We start from the raw sequence: 27,959 nt of genomic DNA on the forward strand, positions 1-27,959 counted from the left end.
ATGCACACCCATGCATGCCCGTTGGCGCTCTCTTTTGCACGACACGCACCGCTGCCGTCCTGCCTGGCTGCATGGGCGGAGCACCGTAACTGTTTCTGTTTTGTTTTCATTGCATTGAGTGGGCGACCTCTCTCTCTCTCTCCCTGTGTGTGTGTTTTGCTTTACGGGAGCAATGAGAGTATGTGCGCTGGTCGTCCCACGCTTGTTTTTTTTGTTGTTTTACTTGTGTTGTGGTTGAGCACATAAACTCCGTCTTTTGATCGGCGGCATGTTTTGACTGCTATCACTTTAATCCTCCCTTGTCATTCCCATATTGTTTTTCTTGTTGCTGGGGAGGGTTTCAGTCCCTCGTAATCTTGCCAAGCCACTCAGTGTTTCTTTCCGCGTGTGCCATGCGCCATTTTATCCACGTTCCCCGCGGCCAGCAGCGCTGCTTCTTCTGCTTGTGATGATGTTTGTGATGTGATTTGCCAGTTGGTGCTTTTGTTTCACCTTGACGTATCCTTTTTCTTTTGACGCTGCGATACGTCCGACGGCGCGTGATTGATTCTCCTGACGGTGAGGGACATGCCTCTCAGAGCGCAGGATGCGTCGCGGGTGGACAGCGGCTTTGGGAAGGACCGACGAGTGGCGGTCCGCATCAATTTGTCAACAAGGGACTTGGATGACAGCAGGAGGCACCGCGGCTTCTCCCGGTCTCACGCAATGAATTCATTGAATGACAATCGCCACTGTGAGGATAGTGTTCTATTCTTTGCGCACGGTAATATCCTTGCCGAGGAGACTGTCCCTGCTGCTGTGTAATTGCATGCGGATCGTCTGCTCGTCCAGCCACCGGAGGGTCCGTTGATTGTGCCCCCATTTGCCACGGGCAGCGTTTGCAGTTGGTTCACGGTGACTGCTGGGCATTGTTGCTCTGGTGTTTCCAATTCTGTCATGGTGCTGTCCGTGGCTGCTGCGCTTGGTGGTGTGTGGGCACTGCCGTGCGTCACGCTGGGGGATGGCCGTCCCATCGCTGGCACCACGCACTTTGCCCGGCCATTTTATTCCACGGACGCATCGCCACCCGCATCGCCGCGCACCTGTTGGCCCATGCTGTCGGGTTCAACTTCCCGCACATGGCCAGCCGCAGCATGGTGAGGCATGCTATTGGTGTGCGTGGCAGGGCGCTGTCGGTGGTGGTGCACTCGACGAATGCCGCGATGGCTGCGAGGGAGCACCACGACTGCGACGACATTGATGGCATGGAACTGCAGGATAACGATGGGGACGGGAGGACGCTGGAGTCGCACTGGTCGCGGCGCCACGCGAGGGATGAGTGGATGGCACCGATTGTGGGCGCCGGCGACTGCAGAGGAAGTGCTCCGCACTGAACATGAGTGAATATCGCCACATGCTCTGCGACGTGGGTGTCCCTGTCAAACGCTGCGCGTCGGACTGGTATTCCAGTGGTCGCTGTGCAGACGGAGTATCCATGAAATGTCAGCAAAACGCCCGATGGGCCGTTGCCCCATCACTGATCCCGCACTGGATGTGAGGGATATTGACGCTGTTATTTGGAGGGGAGAATATTTGTCTGCGATGCCTGGGGATGAGCCCTCTTCGTGGTGTCCGGACACGCTTCCCACCAACACGACGGATGCGAGGGACTCGGAGGAGACACATCTCAGTGTTGCCATGCATGCGGCATTGAGGTGCCTCAGCATGCATTTGCATCTGGAAGTGACTGAAAAGGGTAACGTCCGTTGTGTCCCATGCACGGACGGGGCGACGATTGCGTGGGCCACTCCGCCCTACGATGAGGGAAACGTTATTTGCCGTGACCACGCGCAGGTGTGCACGATATCTGCCACCAGCGGTAGCCTACTTCCATTGGTTCCGTGGGACGGTGAGGAGAGGGCGTGTGGAGCAGGACGGTTTCACCGGCATCTACTGAAAAAGGATTGCCACGGGCTTCCGTCCCCGTTGCGGAGAGCATTGAGACCGACCGCGGCACACCACCGAAGGACGTAGACACGGCTGCTCTCCAGAAGCGTCCGTTGACAGAGGAGAAGTGGATCCGGCCAGGATGCCCCGACAGACCGCAAGAAGCTTCTCTCGGTGGCAGGGATCGAAGCAGCGAGACGGACGGCAGGCAGGCCTCGTCTCCGACTCCCGGTGATGGCACTGCTGCTGCTGCTTGTCCCTGTCCGCTGCTTCTTCTGCTTGCCTCTGCTGTCGCCGCGGCAACACTCCATCGAGTTGCGGTGTGGACGGCGTTGCGCTGCAAGGTGACTGCGCTTCCTCCTGCGTGGCCTGCACTCAGCATTGGATGCCCAATAGGAAAAATATTCATTTCAATGGGTCCCTTTCTCCATATGCATGTGCTGTGTCCGCTCCGTTTTTGTGTTTGAAATTGGTGGTATTTCCGATGCACACAGCTCTTCCCGTGTTGGTTGCCGATGTTGGGGGCACCGTATGGTAGTATGGCATTGCTTGTGTGTTTGTTAGATTTTCTGAGACGCAAATACACACACCGGTGCGAGTGAAATGTGCGCACACAAGAGACACACACACATATCCAAGCACATTGTCTGTGTGACTTCTACTTGACATATTATGCGGGGCGGGTTGGTGCGGTCAAGGCCGACGGAAGCGGGCAGCTGCGTGAGCCCAGCAATTGCGTTCGTGGTTGTGTGCGGGATTATATATTCCATCAGATGCTTAACGCCGTTCATGGATCGTTTAAAGTTTTCTGCGTTGCCCATGCTGCGTCTGTGCTGAGCTGCTCACTGCGTCTCCATGATCTCATGGAGCACGACATGACGCTACTCGAGGACCCCATGACACCGCGGCAGCCGATTATGAGTAGCCCTGCACCCTACTTTTTTCCGTGGAGGATGCGTCTGTGAGCCGCGTGGTTGAGGATTGGATGGCAAAGGTCCCATACAGGGATGCACACATCTTTGCGCTGGGGTGCACTCCGCATCGCAGTCCTCAGCAACTCCCGCGGGCTCGGATAGCGCCGAGGGCGATGCGTTCCAAGGAAATGGTGTTATACTTTACTGCCCCTGAGGTGCTGGTGTTCCACCTCAGCATGCAGAATGGGTTCCCTCAGCTGCTGTCGCCGCTGTCGCCTCCGAATTGAGTGTCCGTTTTGGATGTTGCGGCGTCACGTCTTGTGGCGGCCTTTTACGCCATGAACAACGGTGTGCCCGGCATTTGCCAACAAAACAGTGGCAATATCTGCCATGGGTTTGCCAGGACCTTTTTTGAGGGCTTGCCAGGCAATACCACGACGAGCCGGATTTCACTTAGGGGCGCCGACAGCCGCGGCAACCCGGTGCGGATCATCGTTGATTGGGGCTGTGTCACGGTGACGCCGCTGATGCACCAACGCACATGTCAGTGTCTGCTTGATGACCTGATGCCGTTGGAGAATAACTTGTATGAGCAGACCTGTAGGAATTGTCTGGGGGTGGACTCGAAGCGGCAGTAATTGGTGAGGAAGATGTGTACTGGTGCTCCTGCCGTCATTGATTCCTTGCGCAGTGCGTGGAGGAGCCTTCGGTGGCGCTGAAAAAACTCCACGCGTATCACCCGGGATTGGCGCAGGGCGTGGAGCCGAAGGCCAAGCTTGTGAGGTTGGGCAGTGCGGTGCGGGCTCCGCCGGAGTTTCGGGAGAGGCAAGCCAGACTGTCGCTGCACATCGATATTTGCGCGAGGCTTTTGGCACAGTACCGGGAGAAGCGACTGTCAGAGGTGCGGGAGGTGGAACAAGACATCGCCGTTGGGCACCAACCCCTCAGGAAATACCTGGATGGCGTGCGGCACCTGACGAGGGATGCCGCGATGCCCCGGCCAGTGCGACTGCGTCTTTTCCTGTTGCTTGTGGCTGCGAGCAACACCGACGAGTTGACGGAGGCCAAGAAGCAGCAGCTGATCCGAGACGGTGTACTGACGCCCGACGCCCATTTGTTTGTGAACCTTGAGCATGTGACGAGGAGGGCCGGGAGCGTGCAACGATACAGCACGGCGTCGGCGCAGAGCGGACGGAGCACGAGTGCCTCTGCGAGCAACGCCGCGACGGACGAGGATTCGTTTCTGAAGCATGCCTGTATGATGATGGAGACGGCGAACAGGAATAGGACGCTGCGGGTTGGGCTGTCGTTGGCATCGATGGAGCGCGATCATGTGATAGGGCCAAATGGCGCGAGTGGTGGCCAAAACAGTGGAGAAGCAGGAAAAAACGCCGAGCCATTTCAAGGGTGTGGTGGCAAAGGGGAGAATCATCCTGAGCTGGGTGGCGGTGGCGGTGGTGGGACGATTGCCCTCACAACTCCTCAGCGCATTGTGCTGCTTGTTTTGGGTGGTGTGGCCTGCAGCGAGAGGCGCTCGGTCCATGAGATATCCAAAAGACATGGCCGTGAGGTGGTCATTGGGAAACCTCGCTGCTGCGTCCTGAGTCCTTTGTGTGCAGGGACTTGGCATCCTACGGCAGTAGGACTTAGGGGCGAGACACGCAGAGGAATGCATCGAGGGCCAAAGAGTGGAACAGATGCAAACACACACGATTGCGGGTGTCCATGGGGATTGTGTGCGCTTCTTCTTGCCTTCCCTTTCTTTCCACGAAGCGTTTCATACGATGCGCGTGTGTGTGTTTCAACGGCCGCGCTGCTTGCCTTTTGCTTTTTTTTTTTGCCTGCGTGTGCGGTTGCAGGTCATTTCTCTGCTACGATAAAGGCGGTTAAAAAAGGAGGGACATTTGTGGAGCATGCACCCACGGCTTCAGTGTTCATCCACTGGTGCTGACCTTTCTCGCTGGGGCATTTGTGCACGCTTTTCCCTCCAATGTCTATTTTTTTTTTTTGCACAGGAGGCAACGGGTGGGCATTCGTGAGTGCTGCGGCGGGCTGTTGTTGCCCTCGCCGGGACGCGCTTAACGGCGTCAGCTCCATGACTTTGGTGCACAAAAGGAATGGAACGTTCTTTGGATTCTCACCGCAGGCGCATGCCGTGGACGGCCGAAAAGGAGTGTGTGCCCGGTGGTTTTCATGGCTCCAAGGAAAAGATGGTGTTGGATGGTGCACAACGAGTGGATGTGGAATGCGTTGGCCGTGCATCGCAGACGTATTCGCTGGAGGCATTGCGGGCGACCGTGGCCAGTTACGAGTACAATACATTTAGAGGAAAGAACATTTTAATTGGCTTTTCAGGCGGAATCCAATGTACTCAGGCGATGGGTTTACTGCAAGGAGTGGCCGGAGGGGACATACGACGAGGACGCCACCAGCACCGCCATTCATTTCCGTCGCCGCGAGACCACAACGCAGCCCGCGCCAATACGTCTTGCGGATTTTCCGGGTTGGCGTGCACTGTTCCGCTTGGCGCCACTGTTCCCCCATCCCCGAGCGTCGGTGCAGACTCCCTGTCGATGCATGTTCCTATCGATTGCGGGCACACACCCATTGATTGATGATGCGGCCGACACCCCAGCCCATTGCTGGTACTTCTGGCATGACCGCTGCACCGCCCCCAGCAGCTGGTACAGCGGGACTGGGACGAGAACAAGGCAGACCAAGTTCAGTCAGATGGTGCTGGCAGCCCTGTCAGCGTCTCGCCTACCCCAGCGGCCCACCACACCACCAGCGAGCACAGAAATCGACGGGACAGGGAAGGCATTGACGGAGTGTCAGGACACCAGTTGTCTTCCCACATGACTCCTAGTCAAGCAACCAGAAGAATTAACAACAACATCATTCACCAGCAATGAAAAAGGAACAACAACCATTGCCGACAGTGACAGCAGCACCGAGGTGTCCCACACCACCATCTTTTGCTTCTTAATGTCACGTATGCGTGCTGCTGCAGCTGCGGTGGTTCCCAGGCCTGCATGAAGTGGTGTGCGCTGAATGTGAAGGAAGGCCTATGGCAACTGAACTGTTTTTGTGATGAATATTGGCTGCACTTCCCGTGGGCCGACGATCCACGTGGTGTGCGGGGATCTCTCCTTTTTTATTGTTACTTTGCTTTTGTGTTGCTGTGTGCGCTGCACCTCCTCTTGTGTGTGTGCGTACCCTCCGTGAGGGGTGCCGACACGACGGACCGCTCTCGCCGTATGTGCATGCGGTGGAGCCTTGTGTGCCGCTCCTGTTTGCTTCTCCCTCCTCCATCTGTGTGTTGGTGTTGCGGCAGGGCTGTGTGTGTGTGTGCCTGTTGCCGTGGATTGGAGTGTGTGTTGTGCGTGGTGTGCGGCGTACGGTGCATGCCTGGCTGCTGCCCTCTCCTCATGTGGTGTGCCCTCTGTGTGTGTCTGCCGCACCTCTCGTCTCCCCTGTTGCTCTCCATGTCCCTCACTGTGCAGATCAGCTCCACACCACTGAACGACCACACCCACGATGATGACGTGCCGTCTGCTGTGCGCCCTGTTGGTGCTCGCCCTGTGCTGCTGCCCGTCAGTGGGCGGGACAGCGGCTAATGAAGATACAGTTGATAACCCTGGAGAACACTCCGATCCAACGAAGCCTAAGCCAGAGGTAAAAAATCAGGTGACGCAATTGCCTAGTACAACTCCTCTTTCGTCAAAAGTAAGTGGGGGAGGGAAAGGAATGGCAAAGTCACAAAGTGATCTCAACCAGGCACAGGGTCAGGAAAAAGATGAGAAATCCACTAATGAAGAGGTGGATGGTGATGAAACCGATAACGCAAAAGACCAAAATCAAAAAACAAATGCAATAAATAAGACAACCACTACGACAACCACGACAACCACAACGACCACGACAACACAGGCACCAACCACTACAATGACTACCAAGACACCAACTACGACGACCACCCGCGCACCGTCACGTCTTCGCGAAATCGACGGCAGCCTCAGCAGCTCTGCGTGGGTGTGTGCCCCGCTGCTGCTCGCCGCATCCGCGCTGGCGTACACCACTCTGGGCTGAAGAGGTGTATGCGGGCTGTGCGTGCCAGCACTCAACCACGGGGATTTGTGCGCGTCCACTGTGGTCCGATGTATATAAATAAGAGAAAATAATGATTGTGTTTTGCTTGACTTCCTTCCGCTGCCCTGCTGTGTGCTCCATCTTGTTGCTCCCTGTATCCGTCATGTTGAACGCATCCCAGACACACTCGTATGCTCAACACGCATACAACTGTTTGCCTGGAATCACATTTGAGGATAGGTTCATGCACACGGGAGCCATACTGTGCAGCCCCTTGTTTTTTGTGTGTTTTTACATTTTTTACTTTATAGCTGCTTGTTTACCTGTGTTTTGTTTTTAATTGCTTTGTGTGTTTTCTCTGTTTACTTGCTGCGGGGCGTTGTGTGTGTTTTTGCCCTTTCACTGATTTCAACTGCCTCATGGTGTGTGCTTTGCTGCTTCTGGGCTGCTATTATTTGTGACTGTGCGGTCGCTGTGCGTGGTGTAGTGGTCGTGTCTTTCTTTTTTTGCGTTCACTCTGCGTTGACGGGGTGTTGTTATTTTGTGCTGAAGGCTGCACGCAAGTGACAGGAGTGATGGCGATGATGATGACTGGCCGTGTGCTGCTGGTGTGTGCCCTCTGCGTGCTGTGGTGCGGTGCCGGCGTTGTTGTGACTGATGGAACTGGAATGGATGCACAAGCCAGTGTGGCGCAACCTGGTCCTAGTGAGCCACAGATAACAGCTGGCGGAAATGGAGAAAATGAAGGAGAAAAAGATGTTACAAAAAATGAGGAACACAAACTATCAAAACAAGAGAAAGATGACGTTGAAAAGAAAAACCAAGAGCAAATCTTACCAGAAGAACACGATCAAGCACTAAAAAATAAAGCAGCAGAAAAACCCGCAGGGGAGCCATCGGAAGAAATAAAAATCGATGTTGATTCTGAAGTTGAAGAAGAAATAAGTCTTGTGGATGGTGGGACTCCAAAACAAGATGAAAAAGAACTGGGCCAAGAAGCAGTAGAAGTTGTACTTGGCAAAGATGATTCACCGGTGAATTTAACTGTCAGCCGTCAGGAAGGATCAGGCATACATGCAGAGGACCTTGAGGGAAAAAGCGAACACGAGGGTGAAAAAGAAGGGGAACAACACGTTCAACACCAAGAAGAAAATAAAGGAAAAAAACAAGACAAGGAAGATACAGAAGAAAATGACCAAATGCTACAGCAACAGGATCAAGGACTAGAACATACGGCAGACAAACAAAAAGGATCCAAAAAAGATGAAAAAGCTGTTGGCACAGCCGACACAGCACGTACAGGCGACAGCGACAGCAGCACCGCGGTCACCCACACCACCTCCCCTCTTTTGCTTCTTATTGTTGTTGCGTGTGCGGCTGCTGCTGCGGTGGTGGCCGCGTGAGAGTGAGGGAGAGAGAGCCGTGCACCGCCCGCACACACACTCGTCCTTCACTCGTCCTTCTCTCACTCTCTGTGTCCCCTTGCACGGACTCTCGCCCTCACCTCACCCCACGAGGCACACACATAATGTGCCCATTGTATATATTGCATGCACACCCATGCAGGCCCGTTGGTGCTCTCTTTTGCACGACACGCACCGCTGCCGTCCTGCCTGGCTGCATGGGCGGAGCACCGTAACTGTTTCTGTTTTGTTTTTATTGCCTTGAGTGGGCGACCTCTCTCTCTCCCTCCCTGTGTGTGTGTTTTGCTTTACGGGAGCAATGAGAGTGTGTGCGCTGGTCGTCCCACGCTTCGGCTTCTTTTTTTTTGTCTATTTTATTTTTTTTACTTGTGTTGTGACTGAGTGCACCCATTCCAGTTTTTTTTTTTTAATTATTGGTGGATTGCTTTGACTGTGGACGCCTAATTTCTCTTTTTTGTATTCTTATCTTTTTCCTTTCTTCTTGAGAGGGTGTCAGTCTCTTTTATCCTTGTCACGCTACCAAGTTTTTTTGACATACGCCATGCGTCAGTTGATCCGCTTTACTCTGCTGTCTGCATCGCTGCTGCTGCTGCTATTGATGATGCCTGCGATGTGATTTGTCGGCGGATGTCTTGCTGTCAGCCTGACGTATCCTTTGCTCCTTGACGATTTGTTGCGCACAGACGGTGCGTGGGCGTCTCTGGTGATAGTGAGGGACGCGTGTCTCAGAGCGCAGGATGCGTCGCGGGTGTGCGGCGTCGTTTGTGAGGACCGATGGGTGACCATCCGCATCCAGGCGTCATCAAAGCACTGTGAGGGCAGCATAAGGCACTGCGGCTTCTTTTGGTGTTGCGCAAAGAATTTATTGGACGGTGCGTTTGTTTTCAATCTTTTGCAGCTTTTGTGGGGAAGGTGGGAGGTTGAGGGCATGAGGACTGAATTCATTTGAGTGGCTGCGTTCCGTTGACTTGCGGCCAGTCGTGGCACTCTTTTGGGTTTTGGCGGCTCGTCTCTTTTGTTTACTTCCCACTGCAGCACGTGGACAACACTGATCCGAAGAACATTTGTTTGACCGCGTGTGAGCTGCTGCCGTGCGTGGTGCATGGACTATGTGATTGTGTGGGGAGGTGCATTGGGGTGACGAATATTTCTGTTTGGCGTGTCGCGGTGTGTTGGAATGATGTTCGGATGACATGTGAAGGGTGTTGTTTGTGATTTGTGTGTCTTCTCTGGTGGAGCCGACATGTGTGCGGGGATTGTGGCATTGCTGGCTGACAGCTCCACGTCACTTTTCAGCATTCCTGGATGTGCTGAGGGATGACGGCTGGCGACCAGCGTGTTGTTGCTGCTGGTGGGAATAAGTGCATCGGGAATAGGCCGTTTTCTCTTTTCCGTGCTGGAGCCGATGAACTGGCACGAGGGCACCGGCTGCAGGCTGCCTGCCAGCACGTGTGAGCAGCGGATCCATGCACGCACCGACGCTCATCGCAAGAGCGTGTGCGATCACAGTGGCCTTTTGTGGCGTGCTTTTGTGGGCGTCAGCCCATCGAAGAATGTGTGAAGCAAACGGCTGACTGCACACGAGGAAAAATAAGTGCGTGCACTGTGCCGTGTTTCAGCGTCGATGGCAGGGCGGCAGGAAGCCCGTGCTGGCAACTGAGATCTTTGCGTCGCGAGGGATGTCGGTGTTGACTTTGGATCGTCGAGGGTGAAATGATTTAGCTGCTGCCCGTGTGTGTGTGGCCACTCCGGCAGAGGGCGGACACAAAATGGAGGGATGCAGGCGCTGCGTGTGTGTGTGCAGGTGCCATGCAACAACGTCACAATAAACATGCTGCGACTCGGTGACCCTCACATCGTTGTGGTCCTCACGAGCAGCCGAGGCACGGCCCACACCGATGCACTTAGTGGACGGAGTGAGGCATCTTTTGAGGCGCTGCAGGGAACAGGATGTGTTGACGCAGCCACGACGTGCATGGAGTGTCACGATGGCACAGTCAGCTGCGGCTGGTGGAATATTTACTTTTCGAAGGCAACAGAGAGGGAGAGCTGCTCCTGCTGCTGGCGTCGTTGCTGCCTCTTGTGGCCTCCCATGCCGATTATTGTCTGTCCGCTGATCATGGGTGGCATGCCTCCACTAGTGGCGTCGTCTGCAGGCATTTCACAGCACCAGTGAAACACACACCACGTCGCATGCTTTGGCTGTGGATGTGGTGTCGTGAATGCAGCCGGCATTATTTTGCCCGACTCCTTTTCACTGCATTGCGGCAAATAGATGCGTCGCCGCCCGAGTCATTCACTGCAGCTGCGTGTGTTGTACTGCCAGCACAAGACTCTCTTGTTGTCTGACGCCTGGCTGACAGTCAAACACCACTGCGTTGGGACATGCAGGGATGTGGACTGCCGCTCACGGTGTTGGGCACCGCTGTTTGGATGCGGCGGCCACACGAGCGGATGTATTGTGGCACAACCGAATGCGTGAAATACGCGGAATCGCAGCGGCTGCAATAATATCAGTGGTGTGGCACCACGGAGTATGTGAGGGGGTGATGCATGATGAATCACAGTGGGCGGCATGCGAGGGAAGTGCACCGCGACGGAGCGTCATCCCGCCCTCAGCCTGCAGGGGAATGTACACCCACAAAATATATGGGCGAGACACCACCAAACACACATGCCCTTCCATGCACCAATAAATAGGAGCGAAGGTGCGTTCTGATGCGTGGGAGTCCACACACATATTTTCATTCCCACCACAATAAACGGTGAGGAATCAGGAGCCACAGCGACGAAAGGAAAAACAAACATCTATTGCAGCACTTTACCGGCGAAGAGCAGGAACATCACAAACCGAATTGTTGGCTGCACCAACACAAGAAACATTCACAAGAGGAAAGAATCAAATAATTTTGCACCCTGCAGAAATCCCCAACACACGACCCAGGCATGAAGGTTTGCCCTCCGCAAAAACAAAAACAAAAAAACAGCGCATGCAGGCATCTTCCAACATCCAAACAGAAACACAAATAAATGGTTGCTTGCATTATTCCATTCCTTGCAATTATTTTTGCGTGTGCTGCTGCTGCGGTGGTGGCGTCCGGGCCTGCATAAAGTGGTGTGCGCTGAATATGAACGAAGACCGATGGCAACTGAATTGTTTTTGTGATGAATATTGGCTGCACTTCCCGTGGACCAACAATTCACGTGGTGTGCGGGGATCTCTCCTTTTAATTGTTAATTTGCTTTTGTGTTGCTGTGTGCGCTGCACCTCCTCTTGTGTGTGTGCGTACCCTCCGTGAGGGGTGCCGACACGACGGACCGCTCTCGCCGTATGTGCATGCGGTGAAGCCTTGTGTGCCGCTCCTGTTTGCTTCTCCCTCCTCCGTCTGTGTGTTTGTGTTGCGGCAGGGCTGTGTGTGTGTGTGCCTGCTGCCGTGGATTGGAGTGTGTGTCGTGCGTGGTGTGCGGCGTACGGTGCATGCCTGGCTGCTGCCCTCTCCTCATGTGGTGTGCCCTCTGTGTGTGTGTCTGCCGCACCTCTCGTCTCCCCTGTTGCTCTCCATGTCCCTCACTGTGCAGATCAGCTCCACACCACTGAACGACCACACTCACGATGATGACGTGCCGTCTGCTGTGCGCCCTGTTGGTGCTCGCCCTGTGCTGCTGCCCGTCAGTGGGCGCGACAGATGCTAATGAAGATGAAGAAGGTTCCGGTCCAACGACGTCTACGCCAGGGAAACAAGCTCAGGAAACGGAATCGCCTAGTACAACTTCTTCCCCGCCAAAGATAAACGATGAAGGGGGAGGGACGGGTCAGTCACAGGAAACGGGTACAATAACCAGAACGCCACAGTCACAAAATACTTCCAGTAATACACAGGGTCAAGATGGTGGGAAGTCTAATGAACGGACAGAACATACGAATGCCGTTACGGCAAATGAACAAAAGAAGGCCGCCGCACCAACAACGACCACCACGAGTAGAACACAGGCACCAACCACTACGACAACCACAACCACCACTGCGCCAGAGGCAACAAGTACTACGGCTACAGAGGCGCCAACCACGACGACCACCCGCGCACCGTCACGTCTTCGCGAAATCGACGGCAGCCTCAGCAGCTCTGCGTGGGTGTGTGCCCCGCTGGTGCTCGCCGTATCCGCGCTGGCGTACACCACTCTGGGCTGAAGAGGTGTGTGTGGGCTGTGCGTGCCAGCACTCAACCGCGGGGATTTGTGTGCGTCTACTGTGGTCTGATGTAAATAAATAAGAGAAAATAATGATTGTGTGTTTTGCTTCATTTGCTTCTGCTGCTCTGCTGTGTGCTCCGTGTTGCTGCTCCCTGTATCCGTCACGTTGAACGCATCCCAGACACACTTATATGCACGACACGCATACAACTGTTTGCGTGGACGCATTTTTTGGGTGCTGGTGCATGCGCACTGGAGTCATTCGGTGCAGCTCCTTTTATTAAAAATTTTTGTTTCTTTTTTACTCTTGTTTTTAATTGTTTTGTTTTTCTTTTTTTCTTGCTGATTAATTACTGCAGGACTGTGTATTTGCCTATTTTGCCCTTTCACTGATTCCAACTGCATCATGGTGTGTTTGTCACTGCTGGGGTGCTGCCATTTGTTACTGTACGTGGCTGTGTGACTTGTCTCTTCCCTTTTGCCTTTGCCTTTCACTTTGCGTTGACGGGGAGTTAGTTTGTGCTGAAGGCTACACGCAAGTGACAGGAGTGATGGCGATGATGATGACTGGCCGTGTGCTGCTGGTGTGTGCCCTCTGCGTGCTGTGGTGCGGTGCCGGCGGTAGTTGTGACGAGGAGAAGGCAGATGAATTCTGCAATAACACGTACTTTGGGGTTTTGACTTTACTTGCGAATAAGTCTGATGAAGAGCTTAAGGAGAAATACTGCAAAAAAGAGGATGATAAAGCAAAGTGTGTGAATACGTTGAAGAACAATATTGCAGATGCGCTGGAGAATGAAAAGAAGAAGAAAGACAACGGAGCTGACAGAGAGCCTAACGTTGCGCATGGTGCGGGAGTGCCAGTTGGCAGCTCAAAAACGAAATCTTCAACGGCTGCTGGCGCGGATAATGCCGGAATGTCTTCTCCACTTCCTCTTTCCTTAAAGGTGGAAGGTGATGTCGATGCCCAAATCCACAACCCAGCAGGTGGTGCTGGCCACCAGCCGCATTTCGATGACGGCCGCAGAGAAGCAGAGCGAAGTCATCACTCAGAGGCGGAGGGATCGAATCAACACGGCGTGGGCGTGCAAGGCAAAACGATCCACAACAAAGACGAAGAAAAACCACAAGCAGGACTGAAGTCGACCGAAGCACGGGAGGGCACGGACGGAGCACCAGCACCATCACAGGATCCACCAAATACGGCTGAATCACACGAGGATAAATCCCGGAGAGTGGCTGCACCCGACACAACTCCCGCACTGAATACATCACCAGGCAGCAACCGGGAGCAAACATCCCAGTCTCCATCTCCCAGTGGCAGTGAAACCTCCGGCAGCTCGGATAACGAGGGCCCAGAAAAAAACTCCATCAATACACTAATGTCTGGTGCCCCACTGAAAGATGAAGGACAGCACCGTGAGAGTACAGCTGGGAATGAAGGCGCAACAACAGTTGAATCTGCCGCTGTGCAAAGTAACACAACGACACCTGGCGACAGTGACAGCAGCACCGCGGTCACCCACACCACCCCCCCTCTTTTGCTTCTTCTTGTTGTTGCGTGTGCGGCTGCGGCTGCGGTGGTGGCCGCGTGAGAGTGAGGGAGAGAGAGAGCCGTGCACCGCCCGCACACACACTCGTCTTTCACTCACTCTCTGTGTGTGTCCCCTTGCATGGACTCTCGCCCTCACCTCATCCCACGAAGCACACACATAATGTGCCCATTGTATATATGAATGCACGCCCATGCATGCCCGTTGGTGCTCTCTTTTGCACGACACGCACCGCCTCCGTCCTGCCTGGCTGCATGGGCGGAGCACCGTAACCGTTTTGTACCGTTTTTTGGTAAAAGTTTTAGTTTAATTTCTATTTGCTGCAAAATTCTTTTATTTTCATTTTTAATATTTTATTGTTTTTTTTGCTTTTACTTTGGGCGTTTTTTTCTCTAATCTCTCATCCCTTTGTTTTTTTTTGCTTTTGGGGCAATCAATATGGACGTTTTTTTCTTTTCTACTCTTCCCTCTTTTAATTGTTTCTTCTGCACTCTTCCTGTGAGGGGTGCCGTGTGTTTCCCGCCCAACTGCTCCACTCGCACACCCACCGACACGCTCATGACGACGGCCCTGTGCGCCTCGCCTGCTGCACGCATGAGGAGGGGCCGCGACGAACGGCGTGCTGAGGGAGCCGTGACGTGTGGGCGTGCAACGAGGGCCTGTGGGGCGGAGCACACATTTCTTTCCCTCTTGTTTTGTTTTCTTTTGCGGCCAGGGCGGGCAGACACCCGCAGCGCCACACACACAGCCACACCCTGCCGCCGTGTTTTTCTTCTGTTTTGTTTTCGTTTTGTTTTGTTTTTTGTGGATAGGTGTGTGCTGCCACCGTGTGTGATTGTTGATGTTGAGGCCGCACCGCATGTACCGCTGCCATCCAGCTGTGCCTCTTGCTGTTCTGATGTGCCTCCCTGTGCTTCTTTTTTCAGCTTCTCCAACAGAGACCCACACACACATATAAGTAGTTGCACAGTGCTCTGCAAGAATGTATTTGCAATTCCGGTTGCGGGCGTTGCTCGGTGTGTGATGATGCGTGACGGACTGTGCCGCGATAGTCTCCTCTGACGATGACAGTCGCTGTGCTCTTGGCACACATCCACACACCCTTCCTTGTCTCTCTGTGGGAGTGATTGCGGCAGGGCATTGCTGCGAGCGTGATGGGGACCACGACGGCGTCAGCCCTCGAGAAGGTCCCACGCTCTGTTAGTTGTGGAGCGGCGAGGCGGTTTTCTTGCAGCCCGACTGACAGAACCGCACAGTCGTTTCATTGCGGTCACTCCGTCGGCATCACCCGCTGCGGTGGTGTCCGCAAGAGCCGCAGCTCGATGAGGATGGCCTCGTAGTTACCTGGCAGCTCAGAACTTCAGGCCCTTCGCCCCTCAGGATTGCTCTTGCTGCTCGACTGGCGCAGCACCATCCCGGCATGGTTCTTCTGCAGGAGTGCAGGCAGCAGAGTGCCCCAGCGACGAGGTTCATTGGCTGCAGTGACTTCCACCAGGCCTGCAGTGGGGGTGCCGGTGGCGTGGTCTTCTTGGTGCGCCACACCTTGCCGTGCGAGCGCCTGTCGCTCGTGGCCCCAAATGCCTGGAGACCACCGCCTTCCGCGTGTGCCCACCGGCCAGCCCCAGCATGTACACGGTGAACCTCTGAAACCCTCCCACGGCAATGGCTCACGCTGCTCACTTTGCGAGCACCATTCGTCGCTCAGGCCTCGCAGCGGTTACTTGCGACCTGAATTCACACCATGAGCTGCGGGACGGTTGCTCACCATCCACGACGGCAGGAGAGGACCTCGCCGCCACCCCAAGCGGCATGGACTCTGAGCTGTCCGACGACCCGGCACAGGCAGCGCGGTTCAGCGGCCGCAGCGTCTCGTTTCCCGATGTGACTGCGCAACGCGTACTGCGTGTCTCCCACTGGACGTCCACCCGTTTACATGGACTCGGACCACCATCTGCCATCCCACACTGCAGGGACGGAGGACGGCATCCCGCGACAGGCAGGCATGCTGCCACGACGGAAACATGTCGCCATTTCCCTGCGTGAAGCTGACTGTGATGCTTCCACCTCGGCGTGTGCAACGTCTCTGGCCACTGTAATCACATGGTTGGAGATGCACCGAGGCACCGTACGAGTGGCAGCCGTGACAGTCCCACATGAACCTGGACGGACGGAATGTAGCATGCCGAGTGTGTTGCAGCGGCAGCCTGCCCCGAGCTGAAATGCACCGAAAACGGGAGGACCGCAATCATGCCCTCCGCCGTGGCTTCTCCATGCTGTCAGAGGTCCGTGCGAAACAGCTTGGTGCCCTCTCGAGCCAAGGCCTGTGATACCCCGAGGCATGGCAGCACCACGTCCCTGCCCTCTGGGATCGGCTGTGCTGCGGTGCTGTTGGGGCCGCGTCTGTGCTCTGCCTCCACCGGAACCTCTTCCCGACGTGAGCACCGCCACTCCTTGCCGACCAACAAGCGGCTGATGGACGTCCTCCTGCCCACTCCTCGAAATACCGGCACGCACCCTGCAGATTACAAGCAACCCTTTATGTCGGTGGTGCTGCTCCTCCCACACTGAAGAGGCAGGACCACCCCGACCTCCTCCGGAACCTCCACCTGGCGTGTCCACGGCACCTCCTCGTAGAATGAAAAGCAGCGGATCAACGTCGCCCTGCCCAAGCTGCAGCAGCGTCTTCTCGTCCGGCCACAATATGAAGGCACACGCCCGACGCACTAACCCTGGCACTCCAATCGTTGGAGAAGGCCTCACATGTGGATTCTGAGACAGCTCCACGGTCTCCCCAACAAGTGCCTCACGCGCAGGTCACTACCGAAAATGTCAAGCGTATCAACAAGCAAAAAACGGACAACGCAACTCTGCAAGCTCCAATGACAGCCGTAGCCCTTCAGCCACTCCTCTGCTGCAACCCCCACCAGCCGCTGAGCCCCCGACAATCCACGGGAGGCCCTGCCGCACACGCTGTGGGTATGCCGCCGTCCTCGACAACTGAGCATCCGACTATTTGGGAACACACCCTCTCGCACGACAGCATCGTTCAAGACGGAAAAACTGGCCACATCGCTACGGACAGCCCGCAGGCAATTAACGAAAAGTGGCAGCAAAGTATAACGAAACAAATAATTCCCTTTTCTCAGCATAGAAAAACGTCACCTTCACACTCGCAATTGCCACCAATGAATCCATTGCGCAATACCGCTCTGAGCTGCAATACTTCCTGGTACCATCCATGTCCCTTGTCGACACATTGATGCGGATGGGCGCCCATCCATTCCTCCCAATGACGCTGCATGTCTGCGACGCACCCTCAGATCCAAAAGGCACGTCCCTCACCACAGCCGGGATCGACTTCGCCCTGTGGGCACGCATCGCTTTGTCAGAGGAGCAGGAGTACGTCAGGCTGGCAGCAAAGCACCCGCCAGCACAACACATCACAACCAGCAGCACCAGCAGCACTGCAGATCGTGGGGTGACATGGATCAACCGACACATGCTGTACGTAAAAAAAAATACTTCATGGCTTTACAAGAATAAGAAACACTAACAATATCACAAAGGAAAAGAAAAAATACAAAAAGACAATTTAGGCGTCCGTAGTCAACTCAAGCCACCAATTCAAAAACAAGGGTAATGGGTGCACTCAACCACAAGAAAAGCAATAAAACAATAAAACAAAAAAAAAAGCCAAAGCGTGGGACGACCAGCGCACACACTCTCATTGCTCCCGTAAAGCAAAACACACACACAGGGGGAGAGAGAGAGAGGTCGCCCACTCAATGCAATGGAAACAAAACAAAACAGTCACGGTGCTCCGCCCATGCAGCCAGGCAGGACGGCAGCGGTGCGTGTCGTGCAAAAGAGAGCACCAACGGGCATGCATGGGTGTGCATGCATATATACAATGGGCACATTATGTGTGTGCTTCGTGGGGTGAGGTGAGGGCGAGAGTCCATGCAAGGGGACACACACACAGAGAGTGAGTGAGAAGGACGAGTGTGTGTGCGGGCGGTGCACGGCTCTCTCTCTCACTCACTCTCACGCGGCCACCACCGCAGCAGCCGCACACGCAACAACAAGAAGAGGCAAAAGAGGGGAGGTGGTGTGGGAAGCCGCGGTACTGCCGTCACTGTCGCCAGGCGTCGCCGTATGATTTGTTTGAGCAGCGGTGATTGTTTCTGCCGTTTGTGGTGCTGTCTCACTGAGTGTTGAAACAACGTTGGTATTGCCAGTTTCAAGGCTGTCGTGTTGTTCTTCAGAGCTTTGAGCATCATCCTCATCTGCCTTATTCTGGACATGATCACCGCTACCACTTGTAGAGGTAGATGAGGATGTTGGTTCTGCTGGACTGCCGGTTGCTGCATTCTTCGTCGAATCCTCTGTGTCCGTGTCATGACTGTGCTGCCCTTGTGTAGCATCCCCTGAAGGCTGTTCCGGTGCTTCTGAGTCCGTTTTGAATTCTGACGGTGTGTTTTCGTTTTTTGCTTTGGTTACTTTCTGTGAGCTTTCTTTTTCTGCTGTTGGGCCCCCTTCACCTGCTGTTGATGATGGTGCAGGTTCACCCGATGGTGGTGCGGGTGGCTGTGGCGGTGGTGGCGGTGGTGGCGGTACTCCCTCATTATTTTTACCCTTGTGTGTCTGGAGTTGTACCTTATTTTTTTCATTTTCGTCTTTTTTATCCTTTTCTTCTCCATTTTCATCATCACTATCTTCACCCCCAGCTACCTCTATATGTGGGGAAGATTCGGGTGGCACTTCTACTTTAATATCTGGTGATCCAACTTTTAATTCTTGGGTGTCTTGTGGAGACGTTTGAAGTTCTGCTGATCCCGGCGGAGGTCCACCACCACTCCCACGAGCTGCTGTCTCCTCCTCGTCACATCTACCGCCGGCACCGCACCACAGCACGCAGAGGGCACACACCAGCAGCACACGGCCAGTCATCATCATCGCCATCACTTCTGTCACTTGCGTGTAGCCTTCAGCACACACTAACGCCCCGTCAACGCAGACTGAAAGCAAAAAAAAGAAAGACAAGTCACACAGCCACAGCAGCAGCAACAAAGTGAAAAATGATGACAGCGTGCACACACCATGAGGCAGTTGGAATCAGTAAAGGGGCAAAAAAGACAAATACACAGCCCTGCAGCAATTAATCAGCAAGAAAAGAAGAAAAACAAAACGATTAAAAACACAAGTAAAACAGAAACAAAAAATTTTAATAAAAGGAGCTGCACCGAATGACGCCATTGTGAATGCATCCACACGCAAACATGCGTCCACGCAAACAGTTGTGTGCGTGTCATGCATATGAGTGTGTCTGCGATGCGTTCAACGTGACGGATACAGGGAGGCAACAAGATGGAGCACACAGCAGAGCAGCGGAAGCAAATGAAGCAAAACACAATCATTATAATTACTCTTATTTATTTACATCGGACCATAGTAGACGCAGACAAATCCCCGTGGTTGAGTGCTGGCACGCACAGCCCGCATACACCTCTTCAGCCCACAGTGGTGTACGCCAGCGCGGATACGGCGAGCAGCAGCGGGGCACACACCCACGCAGAGCTGCTGAGGCTGCCGTCGATTTCGCGAAGAAGTGACGGTGCGCGGGTAGTCGTCGTGGTTGGCGCCTCTGGCGCATTGGTCGTCGTCGTGGTCGTGGTGGTGGTACTTGGTGCCTTTGTCGTTGTCGTTGTTGTTGTCGCAGTTGGTGCATTTTCTTTCTCATTTTGTTCATTTGACATATTGCTCTTATCAATACCTGCATCTTCAGTAGTGGGTTTCCCATCATCTTGATCCTGTGTATTATGGGAAGTATTTGGTGGCCGTGGCGTTTCGGTTACTGTAGCCGTTGTATGTGACGCAAGAGTCTCCATTTTTTGTGAATCTTCCGTCCCTCTCCCTTCTTCGTTATTCTTTGGTGGAGAAGGAGTTTTACCAGGCGATTCCGTCAAATGATCTTGCCCTTCTGGATTAGAATTTGTTGAACCGGAATCTTTTCCAGCCTTACCAGCTTTACCTTCAGTTGTTGTCACGCACACGGACGGGCAGCAGCACAGGGCGAGCACCAACAGGGCGCACAGCAGACGGCACGTCATCATCGTGAGTGTGGTCGTTCAGTGGTGTGGAGCTGATCTGCACAGTGAGGGACATGGTGAGCAACAGGGGAGACGAGAGGTGCGGCAGACACACACACAGAGGGCACACCACATGAGGGGAGGGCAGCAGCCAGGCATGCACCGTACGCCGCACACCACGCACGACACACACTCCAATCCACGGCAGCAGGCACACACACACAGCCCTGCCGCAACACCAACACACACAGATGGAGGAGGGAGAAGCAAACAGGAGCGGTACACAAGGCTCCACCGCATGCACATACGGCGAGAGCGTTCCGTCGTGTCTGCACCCCTCACGGAGGGTACGCACACACACAAGAGGAGGTGCAGCGCACACGGCAACACAAAAGCAAAGTAACAATTAAAAAAGGAAATCCCCGCACACCACGTGGATTGTTGGTCCACGGGAAGTGCAGCCAATATTCATCACAAAAACAGTTCAGTTGCCATCGGCCTCCGTTCATATTCAGCGCACAGCACTTCATGCAGGTCCGGACGCCACCACCACCGCAGCAGCAGCAGCACGCATACGTGACAAGAAGATGCAAAAGATAGGAATTTGTGCGGATGACCGCGGTGGTGCTGTCGCTGTCGGCAGTGGTCGCTGTTCCTTTTTCATTGTTAGTGACTGATGTTGCTGTTAATTCCTACGGTTGCTTGTCTGGGAGTCATTTGGGAAGACAACTGGTGCCGTGACATTCCGTCAATGCCTTCCCTGTCCCGTCGATTTCTGTGCTCGCCGGTGGTGTGGGTGGGTCGTTGTGGTAGGCGAGGCGCTGACAGGGCTGCCAGCACCATCTGACTGAGCTTGGTCTGCCGTGTTCTCGTCCCCAGTCCCACTGCACCAGCTGCTGGGGGCGGTGCAGCGGTCATGCCAGAAGCACCAGCAATGGGCTGGGGTGCCGGCTGCATCAATCAATGGGTGTGTCCGCAATCGACAGGAACTTGCATCGACAGGGACGTCTGCACCGACGCTCGGGGATGGGGAACAGTGGCGCCAAACAGAACAGTGCATGTCACCCCAGAAAATCCGCAAGGCTTATTGGCGCGGGCTGCGCTGTGGTGTCGCGGCGACGGAAATGAATGAAGACGCGAGTGGCGTTCTCGTCGTGCGTCCCCTCCGGCCACTCCTTGCAGTAAACCCATTGCCTGAGTACATTGGATTCCGCCTGAAAAGCCAATTAAAATGTTCTTTCCTCTAAACGTATTGTGCTCGTAACTGGCCACGGTCGCCCGCAATGCCTCCAGCGGATACACCTGCGATGCACGGTCAACGCAATCCACATCCACTCGTTGTGCACCATCCAACACCATATTTCCCTTGGAGCTATGAACAACACCGGGCACACACTCCTTTGCGGCCGTCCACGGCATGCGCCTGCGGTAAGAATCCAAAGAACGTTCCATTCCTTTTGTGCACCAAAGTCATGGAGCTGCCGCCGTTAAGCGCGTCCCGGCGAGGGCAACAACAGCCCGCCGCAGCACTCACGAATGCCCACCCGTTGCCTCCTGTGCAAAAAAAAATAGACGTTGGAGGGAAAAGCGCGCACAAATGCCCCAGCAAAAAAAGTCAGCACCAGTGGATGAACACTGAAGCCGTGGATTCATGCTCCACAAATGTCCTTCCTTTTTTATCCGCCTTCTTAGTTGCATGGAAATGGCCCGCAACCGCACACCCAAGAAAACAAAAGCAAAAGGCAAGCAGCGCAGCCGTTGAAACACACACACGCGCATCGTATTGAACACTTCTTGGAGAGAAAGGGAATGCAGACACAAGCGCACACAATCCCATGGACACCCGCAATCGTTTGTGTTTGTATATTTCCCACTCTACGGCCCTCGATGCATTCCTGTGCGTGTCTCGCCCCTAAGTCCTACTGCCGTGGGGTGCCAAGTCCCTGCACAAACACATCTCAGGACGCAGCAGCGAGGTTTCCCAATGACCACCTCACGGCCATGTCTTTTGGATACCTCATGGACCGAGCACCTCTCGCTGCAGGCCACACCACCCAAAACAAGTAGCAGAATGCGCTGAGGAGTTGTGAGGGCAATCGTCCCACCACCGCCACCGCCACCCAGATCAGGATGATTCTCCCATTTGCCACCACACCCTTGAAATGGCCCGGCGTTTTTTCCTGCTTCTCCACTGTTTTGGCCACCACTCGCGCCATTTGGCCTCATCACATGATCGCGCTGCACCAATGCCAACGACAGCCCAACCCGCAGCGTCCTATTCCTGTTCGCCGTCTCCATCATCATGCAGGCCTGCTTCAGAAACGGATCCTCGTCCGTCGCGGCGTTGCTCGCAGAGGCACTCGTGCTCCGTTCGCTCTGCGCCGACGCCGTGCTGTATCGTTGCACGCTCCCGGCCCTCCTCATCACATGCTCAAGTTTCGCGGACAAATGGGCGTCGGGCGTCAGCCCACCGTCTCGGATCAGCTGCTGCTTCTTGGCCTCCGTCAACTCGTCGGTGCTGCTCGCAGCCACAAGAAACAGGAGAAGACGCAGACGCACTGGCCGGGGCATTGCGGCATCCCCCGTCAGGTGCTGCACGCCATCCAGGTTTTTCCTGAGAGGTTGGTGCCCAACGGCGATGTCTTGTTCCACCTCCCACACCTCCGCCAGTCGCTTCTCCCGGTACTGTGCCACAAGCCTCGCGCAAAAATCGATGTGCAGCGACAGTCTGGCTTGCCTCTCCCGAAACTCCGGCGAAGCCCGCACCGCACTGCTCAATTCCGCAAGATTGGCCTTCGGCTCCACGTCCTGCGCCAATCCCGGGTGATACGCGTGGAGTTTTTTCAGCGCCACCGAAAGCTCCTCCACGCACTGCACAAGGAATCAATGACGGTACGAGCACCAGTACACATCTTCCCCATCAATTACTGCCGCTTCAAGTCCACCCCCAGACAATTCCTACAGGTCCGCTAATAAAAGTTATTCTCCAGCGGCATCAGGTCATCAAGCAGACACTGACATGTGCGTTGGCACATCAGCGGCGTCACCGTGACACAGCCCCAATCAACGATGATCCGCACCGGGTTGCCGCAGCTGTCGGTGTCCCTAATTGGAATCCTCTTTGTCGTAGCAGAGCGTGGCAAGCCCTCAAAAAAGATCCCGGCAAGCCCATGGCAGATATTGCCACTGTTTTGTTGGCAAATGCCGGGCACACCGTTGTTCATGGCGTAAAAGGCCGCCACAGGACGTGACGCCGCAACATCCAAAACGGACACTCAATTCGGAGGCGACAGCAGCTGAGGGAACCCATTCTGCATGCTGAGGTGGAACACCAGCACCTCAGGGGCAGTAAAGTCTAACACCATTTCCTTGGAACGCATCGCCCTCGGCGCTATCCGAGCCCACTCGAGTTGCTGAGGACTGCGATGCGGGGTGCACCCCAGCGCAAAGATGTGTACATCCCTGTAAGGAACCTTTGCCATCCAATCCTCAACCACGCGGCTCACAGAAGCATCATCCACAGCAAAAAGTAGAGTGCAGGGCTACTCATAATCGGCTGCCTCGGTGTCATGAGGTCCTCGAGCAGCGTCACGCCGTGCTCCATGAGGTCATGGAGACGCAGTGAGCAGCTCAGCGCAGACGCAGCATGGGCAACGCAGAAAAAAACTTTAAATGATCCATGAACGGCGTTAAGCATCTGATGGAATATATAATCCCGCACACAACCACAAACGCCATTGCTGGGCTCACGCAGCTGCCCGCTTCCGTCGGCCTTGACCGCACCAACACGCCACGCATAATATGTTAAGTAGAAGCCACACAGACAATGTGCTTGGATATGTGTGTGTCTTGTGTGTGCACATTCCACTCGCACCGCTTTTTGTGTATGTGCGTCTCAGAAAATCTAACAAACACACAAGCAATGCCATACTACCATCTGGTGCCCCCAGCATCGGCAACCAACACAAGAAGAGCTGTGTGCATCGGAAATACCACCAATTTCAAACACAAAAACGGAGCGGACACAGCACATGCATATGGAGAACGGGACCCATTGAAATGGATGTTTTTCCTATTGGACGTACAATGCTGAGTGCAGGCCAAGCAGGAGGAAGCGCAGTCGCCTCGCAGCGCAACGCCGTCCACACCGCAAATCCATAGAGTGTTGCCACGGCGGCAGCAGAGGCAAGCAGCAGCAGCAGTGTCATCACCGAGAGTCGGAGACGTGTCCTGCCTGCCATCCGTCTCGCTGCTTCGGTCCCTGCCGCCGAGAGAAGCTTCTTGCGGTCTGTCGGGGCATCCTGGCCGGATCCACTTCTCCTCTGGCGACGGATGCTTCTGAGGAGCAGCTAAGTCGACATCCTTCGGTGGTGTGCCGCGGCCGGTCTCAATGCTCTCCGCAACGGGGACGGATGCCCCCTGGCAATCCTTGTTCAGTGGATGCCGGTGAAACCGTCCTGCTCCACATGCTCTCTCCTCGCCGTCCCACGGAACCACTGGAAGTGGGCTACCGTTGGTGGCGGATATCGTGCACACCTCCGCGTGGTCACGGCAAATAACGGTCCCTCATCGTAGGGCGGAGTGGCCCACGCAACCGTCGCCCCGTCCGTGCATGGGACACAACGGACGTTACCCTTTTCAGTCACTTCCAGATGCAACTGCATGCCGAGGCACCTCAATGCCGCATGCACTGCAGCACTGAGATGTGTCTCCTCCAGGTCCCTTGCATCCGTCGTGTTGTTGGGAAGCGTGTCCAGACACCACGAAGAGGGCTCATCTTCCGGCATCGCAGACAAATATTCTCCCCCCCAAATAACAGCGTCAATATCCCTCACATCCAGTGCGGGATCAGTGATGGCGCAACTGTCCATCGGGCATTTGGCTGAGCTTTCATGGATACTCCGTCTACACAGCGACCACTGGAATAACGATCCGACGCGCAGCGTCTGGCAGGAACGCCCAATGCGTAGAGTATGTGGCGATATTCACTCATGTTCGGTGCGGAGCACTTCCTCTGCAGTCGCCGGCGCCCACAATCGGTGCCATCCACTCATCCCTCGCGTGGCGCTGCGACCAGTGCGACTCCAGCTTCCTGCCGTCCACATCGTCATCCTGCAGTTCCATGCCATCAGTGTCGCCGCAATATTGGTGCTCACTCGCAGTCATCGCGGCATTCGCCGAGTGCACCACCACCGACAGCGCCCTGACACGCACACCGGCAACATGCCTTACCATGCTGCGGCTGGCCATGTGCGGGCAGTCAAACCCGACAGCATGGACCATCAGGTGCGCGGCGATGCGGGTGGCGATGCGTTCGTGAAATAAAACTGACGGGCAAAGTACATAGCGCCAGCGACTGGACGGCCATCCTCCAGTGTGGCGCACCGCAGTGATCACGCAACACCCAACGCTGCAGCCACGTGCAGCACTGTGTCAGAATCGGCAACACCAGTGGAACGATGCCCAGCAGGCACCGTGAACCAACTGCAAACGCTGCCCGTGGCAAATGGGGGCACAGTCAACGGACCCTCCAATGGCTAGACGAGCAGACGATTCGCATGCGGTTTGACAGCAGCAGGGATAGTCTCCTCGGCAAGGATGTTACCGTGCGCAGAGGATAGAACACCATCCTCACAGTGGCGATTGTCATTCAATGAAACCATTGCGTGAGACCGGGAGAAGCCGCAGTGCCTCCTGCTGTCACACGGGTCTGTTGTTGATGCATTGATGCGGACGGGCACCCATGGGTCCTTCCAGACGACGCTGCACACCTGCAATGCGTCCTGCACCCTGAGATGCATTCTCCCCACCGTAAACGAGATAAAACTCGCCGTGGGAGCGCACCACAACGTCAAGAAATAAGGAATACTTCAGGGTGAGAGCAAGCCACCCGCCGACAAACCACATCGCAGAGATCATCAATAGCAGAAACAGTAGCGATGCAGACCGTGGGGTTAACGTGGATCAACGGACGCATGGCGTATGTCAAAGAAAAGCTAATTGGACTTACAAGAATACAAGAGGCTGGCGCTTCATCAACAAAAAACAATAAAAAAATAAAAACAAAAATTCAAGTGTCCGCAGTCAATCCAACCCAACAATCCACAAAAAAAAAGGTAATGAGTGCACTCAACCACAACACAAGTAAAACAATAAAAGAAAAGCCGAATCGTGGGACGACCAGCGCACACACTCTCATTGCTCCCGTAAAGTAAAATACACACATAGGGAGAGAGAGAGAGAGAGGTCGCCCACTCAATGCAATAAAAACAAAACAAAAACAGTTACGGTGCTCCGCCCATGCAGCCAGGCAGGACGGCAGCAGTGCGTGTCGTGCAAAAGAGAGCACCAACGGGCCTGCATGGGTGTGCATGCATATATATACAATGGGCACATTATGTGTGTGCCTCGTGGGGTGAGGTGAGGGCGAGAGTCCATGCAAGGGGACACACACAGAGAGTGTGAGAAGGACGAGTGTGTGTGCGGGCGGTGCACGGCTCTCCCTCCCTCACTCTCACGCGGCCACCACCGCAGCAGCAGCCGCACACGCAACAACAATAAGAAGCAAAAGAGGGGAGGTGGTGTGGGAGACCGCGGTGCTGCCGTCACTGTCACCGCCATTTTTATTTGCTGTGTTATTTGTAACAACGGCTGGTTTCTCTTTCGTGGTTTCCTTTTCATTGTCGGGGGGATGTTCATGTTGGTGGCCTTCTTCTCTAGCTGCGGTTTCAGAAAATTCAACAACTTGGCGAATGTTTGCGTCTTCCTCTTCTGTCTCAAGTGCGGCAGGGGCGCCACCTTCTCCTTCAGAAGCTTTTGGCGACGCTGGGTCAATGGTTACATTTGATTTACTTTCCGTTGAAACCGAGGGAATTTCCTCTTTCAACTGCTCTGATGAACTGGCGGCGGATCCCTCCTGTTGCAAGCCATTTATTTTTATATGTGGCGGCGACTGTTGCGTTAAATTTGGCCCGTTTGATGAAGCAGTCGCTACCTTTTCTTTTTGTGCTTTTAGTATTTGCGGTTGTTCTTCGTCGGGGCGTCGTCCTTCCTGTCCTTCTTGATGGCCTTGAAGTAGTTGGTCATGCTGGGATAATTCTCTGTGCTGTACGTCTTTTTCTTGTTGTATTTGTACTGGTGCTTCTTCCTGGTGCTTTCTTCCCTGCTGCGCTGAGTCTCCTTGTAGCGTTGCTTCTTGTCCTACAGGTTGATTTGCTTTTATTACTGAGGGTTTTTCACGTGACGATGGATTTTCGTGACCTTCTTGATTTTTCTGTTTATTCTGCTCTTCAAGTTCTTTTTTTCTTTTTCCTTCGTCATCCTCTTCCCGTACTTCCTCCACAACTCCTTTAACGTGCATCGGGTTGGGTTGATGTGCCTGAACAGGCCCGGTAGGTGGCGCAACAGGCTGTAGGCCCTTCTCGGGATTTGGGTTACTGGGCGCGTGTGACGGCGATAACGGATCGGTAGAGATGGCATCCGAATTGTTTGTCTTCGCCTTCGTACATTCCGCGGTATTTACATCCGACCCCAGCCTCTCAAGGCAGGAATTGTGCTCCAAACTTTCTTTTCCATCCGTAGGCTCAGATAACACATTTTGTAGCATTTGGGACCTTTCAGAAGATGAAAGATCCACCCTCTCCTCAGAAACATCAGCAGCGGCTCCAGCAGCACCGCACCACAGCACGCAGAGGGCACACACCAGCAGCACACGGCCAGTCATCATCATCGCCATCACTCCTGTCACTTGCGTGCAGCCTTCAGCACAAACTA

At 54.5% G+C, this 27,959-nt stretch overlaps 8 protein-coding genes and 4 pseudogenes across 8 annotated transcripts, besides 26 other annotated features; 6 read left to right on the forward strand and 6 right to left on the reverse strand.

Moving 5' to 3' along the window:
- Positions 1 to 162: part of a sequence feature (heterozygous, Esmeraldo-like haplotype) that runs on past the window's edge.
- Positions 163 to 6,738: a sequence feature (areas not merged during assembly with more than two copies in the genome that could not be assigned to a particular haplotype).
- Positions 568 to 2,013, forward strand: Tc00.1047053507959.224 (annotated as a pseudogene).
- Positions 2,698 to 4,791, forward strand: Tc00.1047053507959.240 (annotated as a pseudogene).
- Positions 6,378 to 6,929, forward strand: Tc00.1047053507959.250 (mucin TcMUCII, putative; the record flags this gene model as incomplete). Its single annotated transcript, XM_814159.1, has 1 exon — positions 6,378 to 6,929. One exon carries the CDS (start codon positions 6,378 to 6,380, stop codon positions 6,927 to 6,929), a length of 552 nt encoding a protein of 183 aa, XP_819252.1.
- Positions 6,722 to 6,817: a microsatellite.
- Positions 6,739 to 7,290: a sequence feature (heterozygous, Esmeraldo-like haplotype).
- Positions 7,291 to 8,613: a sequence feature (areas merged during assembly that could not be assigned to a particular haplotype. This can correspond to areas where the two haplotypes were merged or to regions with more than two copies in the genome that were merged during assembly.).
- Positions 7,505 to 8,332, forward strand: Tc00.1047053507959.260 (mucin-associated surface protein (MASP), putative; the record flags this gene model as incomplete). Its single annotated transcript, XM_814160.1, has 1 exon — positions 7,505 to 8,332. The coding sequence occupies one exon, from the start codon at positions 7,505 to 7,507 to the stop codon at positions 8,330 to 8,332; it is 828 nt and encodes a 275-aa protein (XP_819253.1).
- Positions 8,018 to 8,124: a sequence feature (GA-rich).
- Positions 8,614 to 8,716: a sequence feature (areas merged during assembly that could not be assigned to a particular haplotype. This can correspond to areas where the two haplotypes were merged or to regions with more than two copies in the genome that were merged during assembly.).
- Positions 8,717 to 12,636: a sequence feature (areas not merged during assembly with more than two copies in the genome that could not be assigned to a particular haplotype).
- Tc00.1047053507959.270 (mucin TcMUCII, putative) lies at positions 11,967 to 12,542 on the forward strand (the record flags this gene model as incomplete). The annotated part of the gene is made up of 1 exon (XM_814161.1): positions 11,967 to 12,542. The coding sequence occupies one exon, from the start codon at positions 11,967 to 11,969 to the stop codon at positions 12,540 to 12,542; it is 576 nt and encodes a 191-aa protein (XP_819254.1).
- Positions 12,637 to 13,027: a sequence feature (heterozygous, non-Esmeraldo-like haplotype).
- Positions 12,832 to 12,888: a sequence feature (T-rich).
- Positions 13,028 to 13,725: a sequence feature (areas merged during assembly that could not be assigned to a particular haplotype. This can correspond to areas where the two haplotypes were merged or to regions with more than two copies in the genome that were merged during assembly.).
- On the forward strand, positions 13,096 to 14,139 carry Tc00.1047053507959.280 (mucin-associated surface protein (MASP), putative; the record flags this gene model as incomplete). Its single annotated transcript, XM_814162.1, has 1 exon — positions 13,096 to 14,139. One exon carries the CDS (start codon positions 13,096 to 13,098, stop codon positions 14,137 to 14,139), a length of 1,044 nt encoding a protein of 347 aa, XP_819255.1.
- Positions 13,726 to 13,762: a sequence feature (heterozygous, Esmeraldo-like haplotype).
- Positions 13,763 to 13,851: a sequence feature (areas merged during assembly that could not be assigned to a particular haplotype. This can correspond to areas where the two haplotypes were merged or to regions with more than two copies in the genome that were merged during assembly.).
- Positions 13,852 to 15,229: a sequence feature (heterozygous, non-Esmeraldo-like haplotype).
- Positions 14,426 to 14,523: a sequence feature (T-rich).
- Positions 14,865 to 14,899: a microsatellite.
- Positions 15,230 to 18,927: a sequence feature (areas not merged during assembly with more than two copies in the genome that could not be assigned to a particular haplotype).
- Tc00.1047053507959.290 (uncharacterized protein) lies at positions 17,191 to 17,598 on the reverse strand (the record flags this gene model as incomplete). The annotated part of the gene is made up of 1 exon (XM_814163.1): positions 17,191 to 17,598. The coding sequence occupies one exon, from the start codon at positions 17,596 to 17,598 to the stop codon at positions 17,191 to 17,193; it is 408 nt and encodes a 135-aa protein (XP_819256.1).
- Positions 18,142 to 19,059, reverse strand: Tc00.1047053507959.300 (mucin-associated surface protein (MASP), putative; the record flags this gene model as incomplete). Its single annotated transcript, XM_814164.1, has 1 exon — positions 18,142 to 19,059. The coding sequence occupies one exon, from the start codon at positions 19,057 to 19,059 to the stop codon at positions 18,142 to 18,144; it is 918 nt and encodes a 305-aa protein (XP_819257.1).
- Positions 18,668 to 18,712: a microsatellite.
- Positions 18,928 to 19,190: a sequence feature (heterozygous, non-Esmeraldo-like haplotype).
- Positions 19,191 to 19,719: a sequence feature (areas merged during assembly that could not be assigned to a particular haplotype. This can correspond to areas where the two haplotypes were merged or to regions with more than two copies in the genome that were merged during assembly.).
- Tc00.1047053507959.310 (mucin TcMUCII, putative) lies at positions 19,608 to 20,210 on the reverse strand (the record flags this gene model as incomplete). Its single annotated transcript, XM_814165.1, has 1 exon — positions 19,608 to 20,210. The coding sequence occupies one exon, from the start codon at positions 20,208 to 20,210 to the stop codon at positions 19,608 to 19,610; it is 603 nt and encodes a 200-aa protein (XP_819258.1).
- Positions 19,720 to 19,813: a microsatellite.
- Positions 19,720 to 19,988: a sequence feature (heterozygous, Esmeraldo-like haplotype).
- Positions 19,989 to 20,127: a sequence feature (haploid, Esmeraldo-like haplotype).
- Positions 20,128 to 26,137: a sequence feature (areas not merged during assembly with more than two copies in the genome that could not be assigned to a particular haplotype).
- Tc00.1047053507959.323 lies at positions 21,805 to 23,790 on the reverse strand (annotated as a pseudogene).
- Tc00.1047053507959.336 lies at positions 24,391 to 26,163 on the reverse strand (annotated as a pseudogene).
- Positions 26,138 to 26,216: a sequence feature (haploid, Esmeraldo-like haplotype).
- Positions 26,217 to 27,959: a sequence feature (heterozygous, Esmeraldo-like haplotype).
- Positions 26,701 to 27,921, reverse strand: Tc00.1047053507959.350 (mucin-associated surface protein (MASP), putative; the record flags this gene model as incomplete). The annotated part of the gene is made up of 1 exon (XM_814166.1): positions 26,701 to 27,921. One exon carries the CDS (start codon positions 27,919 to 27,921, stop codon positions 26,701 to 26,703), a length of 1,221 nt encoding a protein of 406 aa, XP_819259.1.

This window comes from Trypanosoma cruzi, genomic scaffold, assembly GCF_000209065.1.
Source record: "Trypanosoma cruzi strain CL Brener 1047053516579 genomic scaffold, whole genome shotgun sequence".
Classification (NCBI taxonomy): domain Eukaryota; phylum Euglenozoa; class Kinetoplastea; order Trypanosomatida; family Trypanosomatidae; genus Trypanosoma; species Trypanosoma cruzi.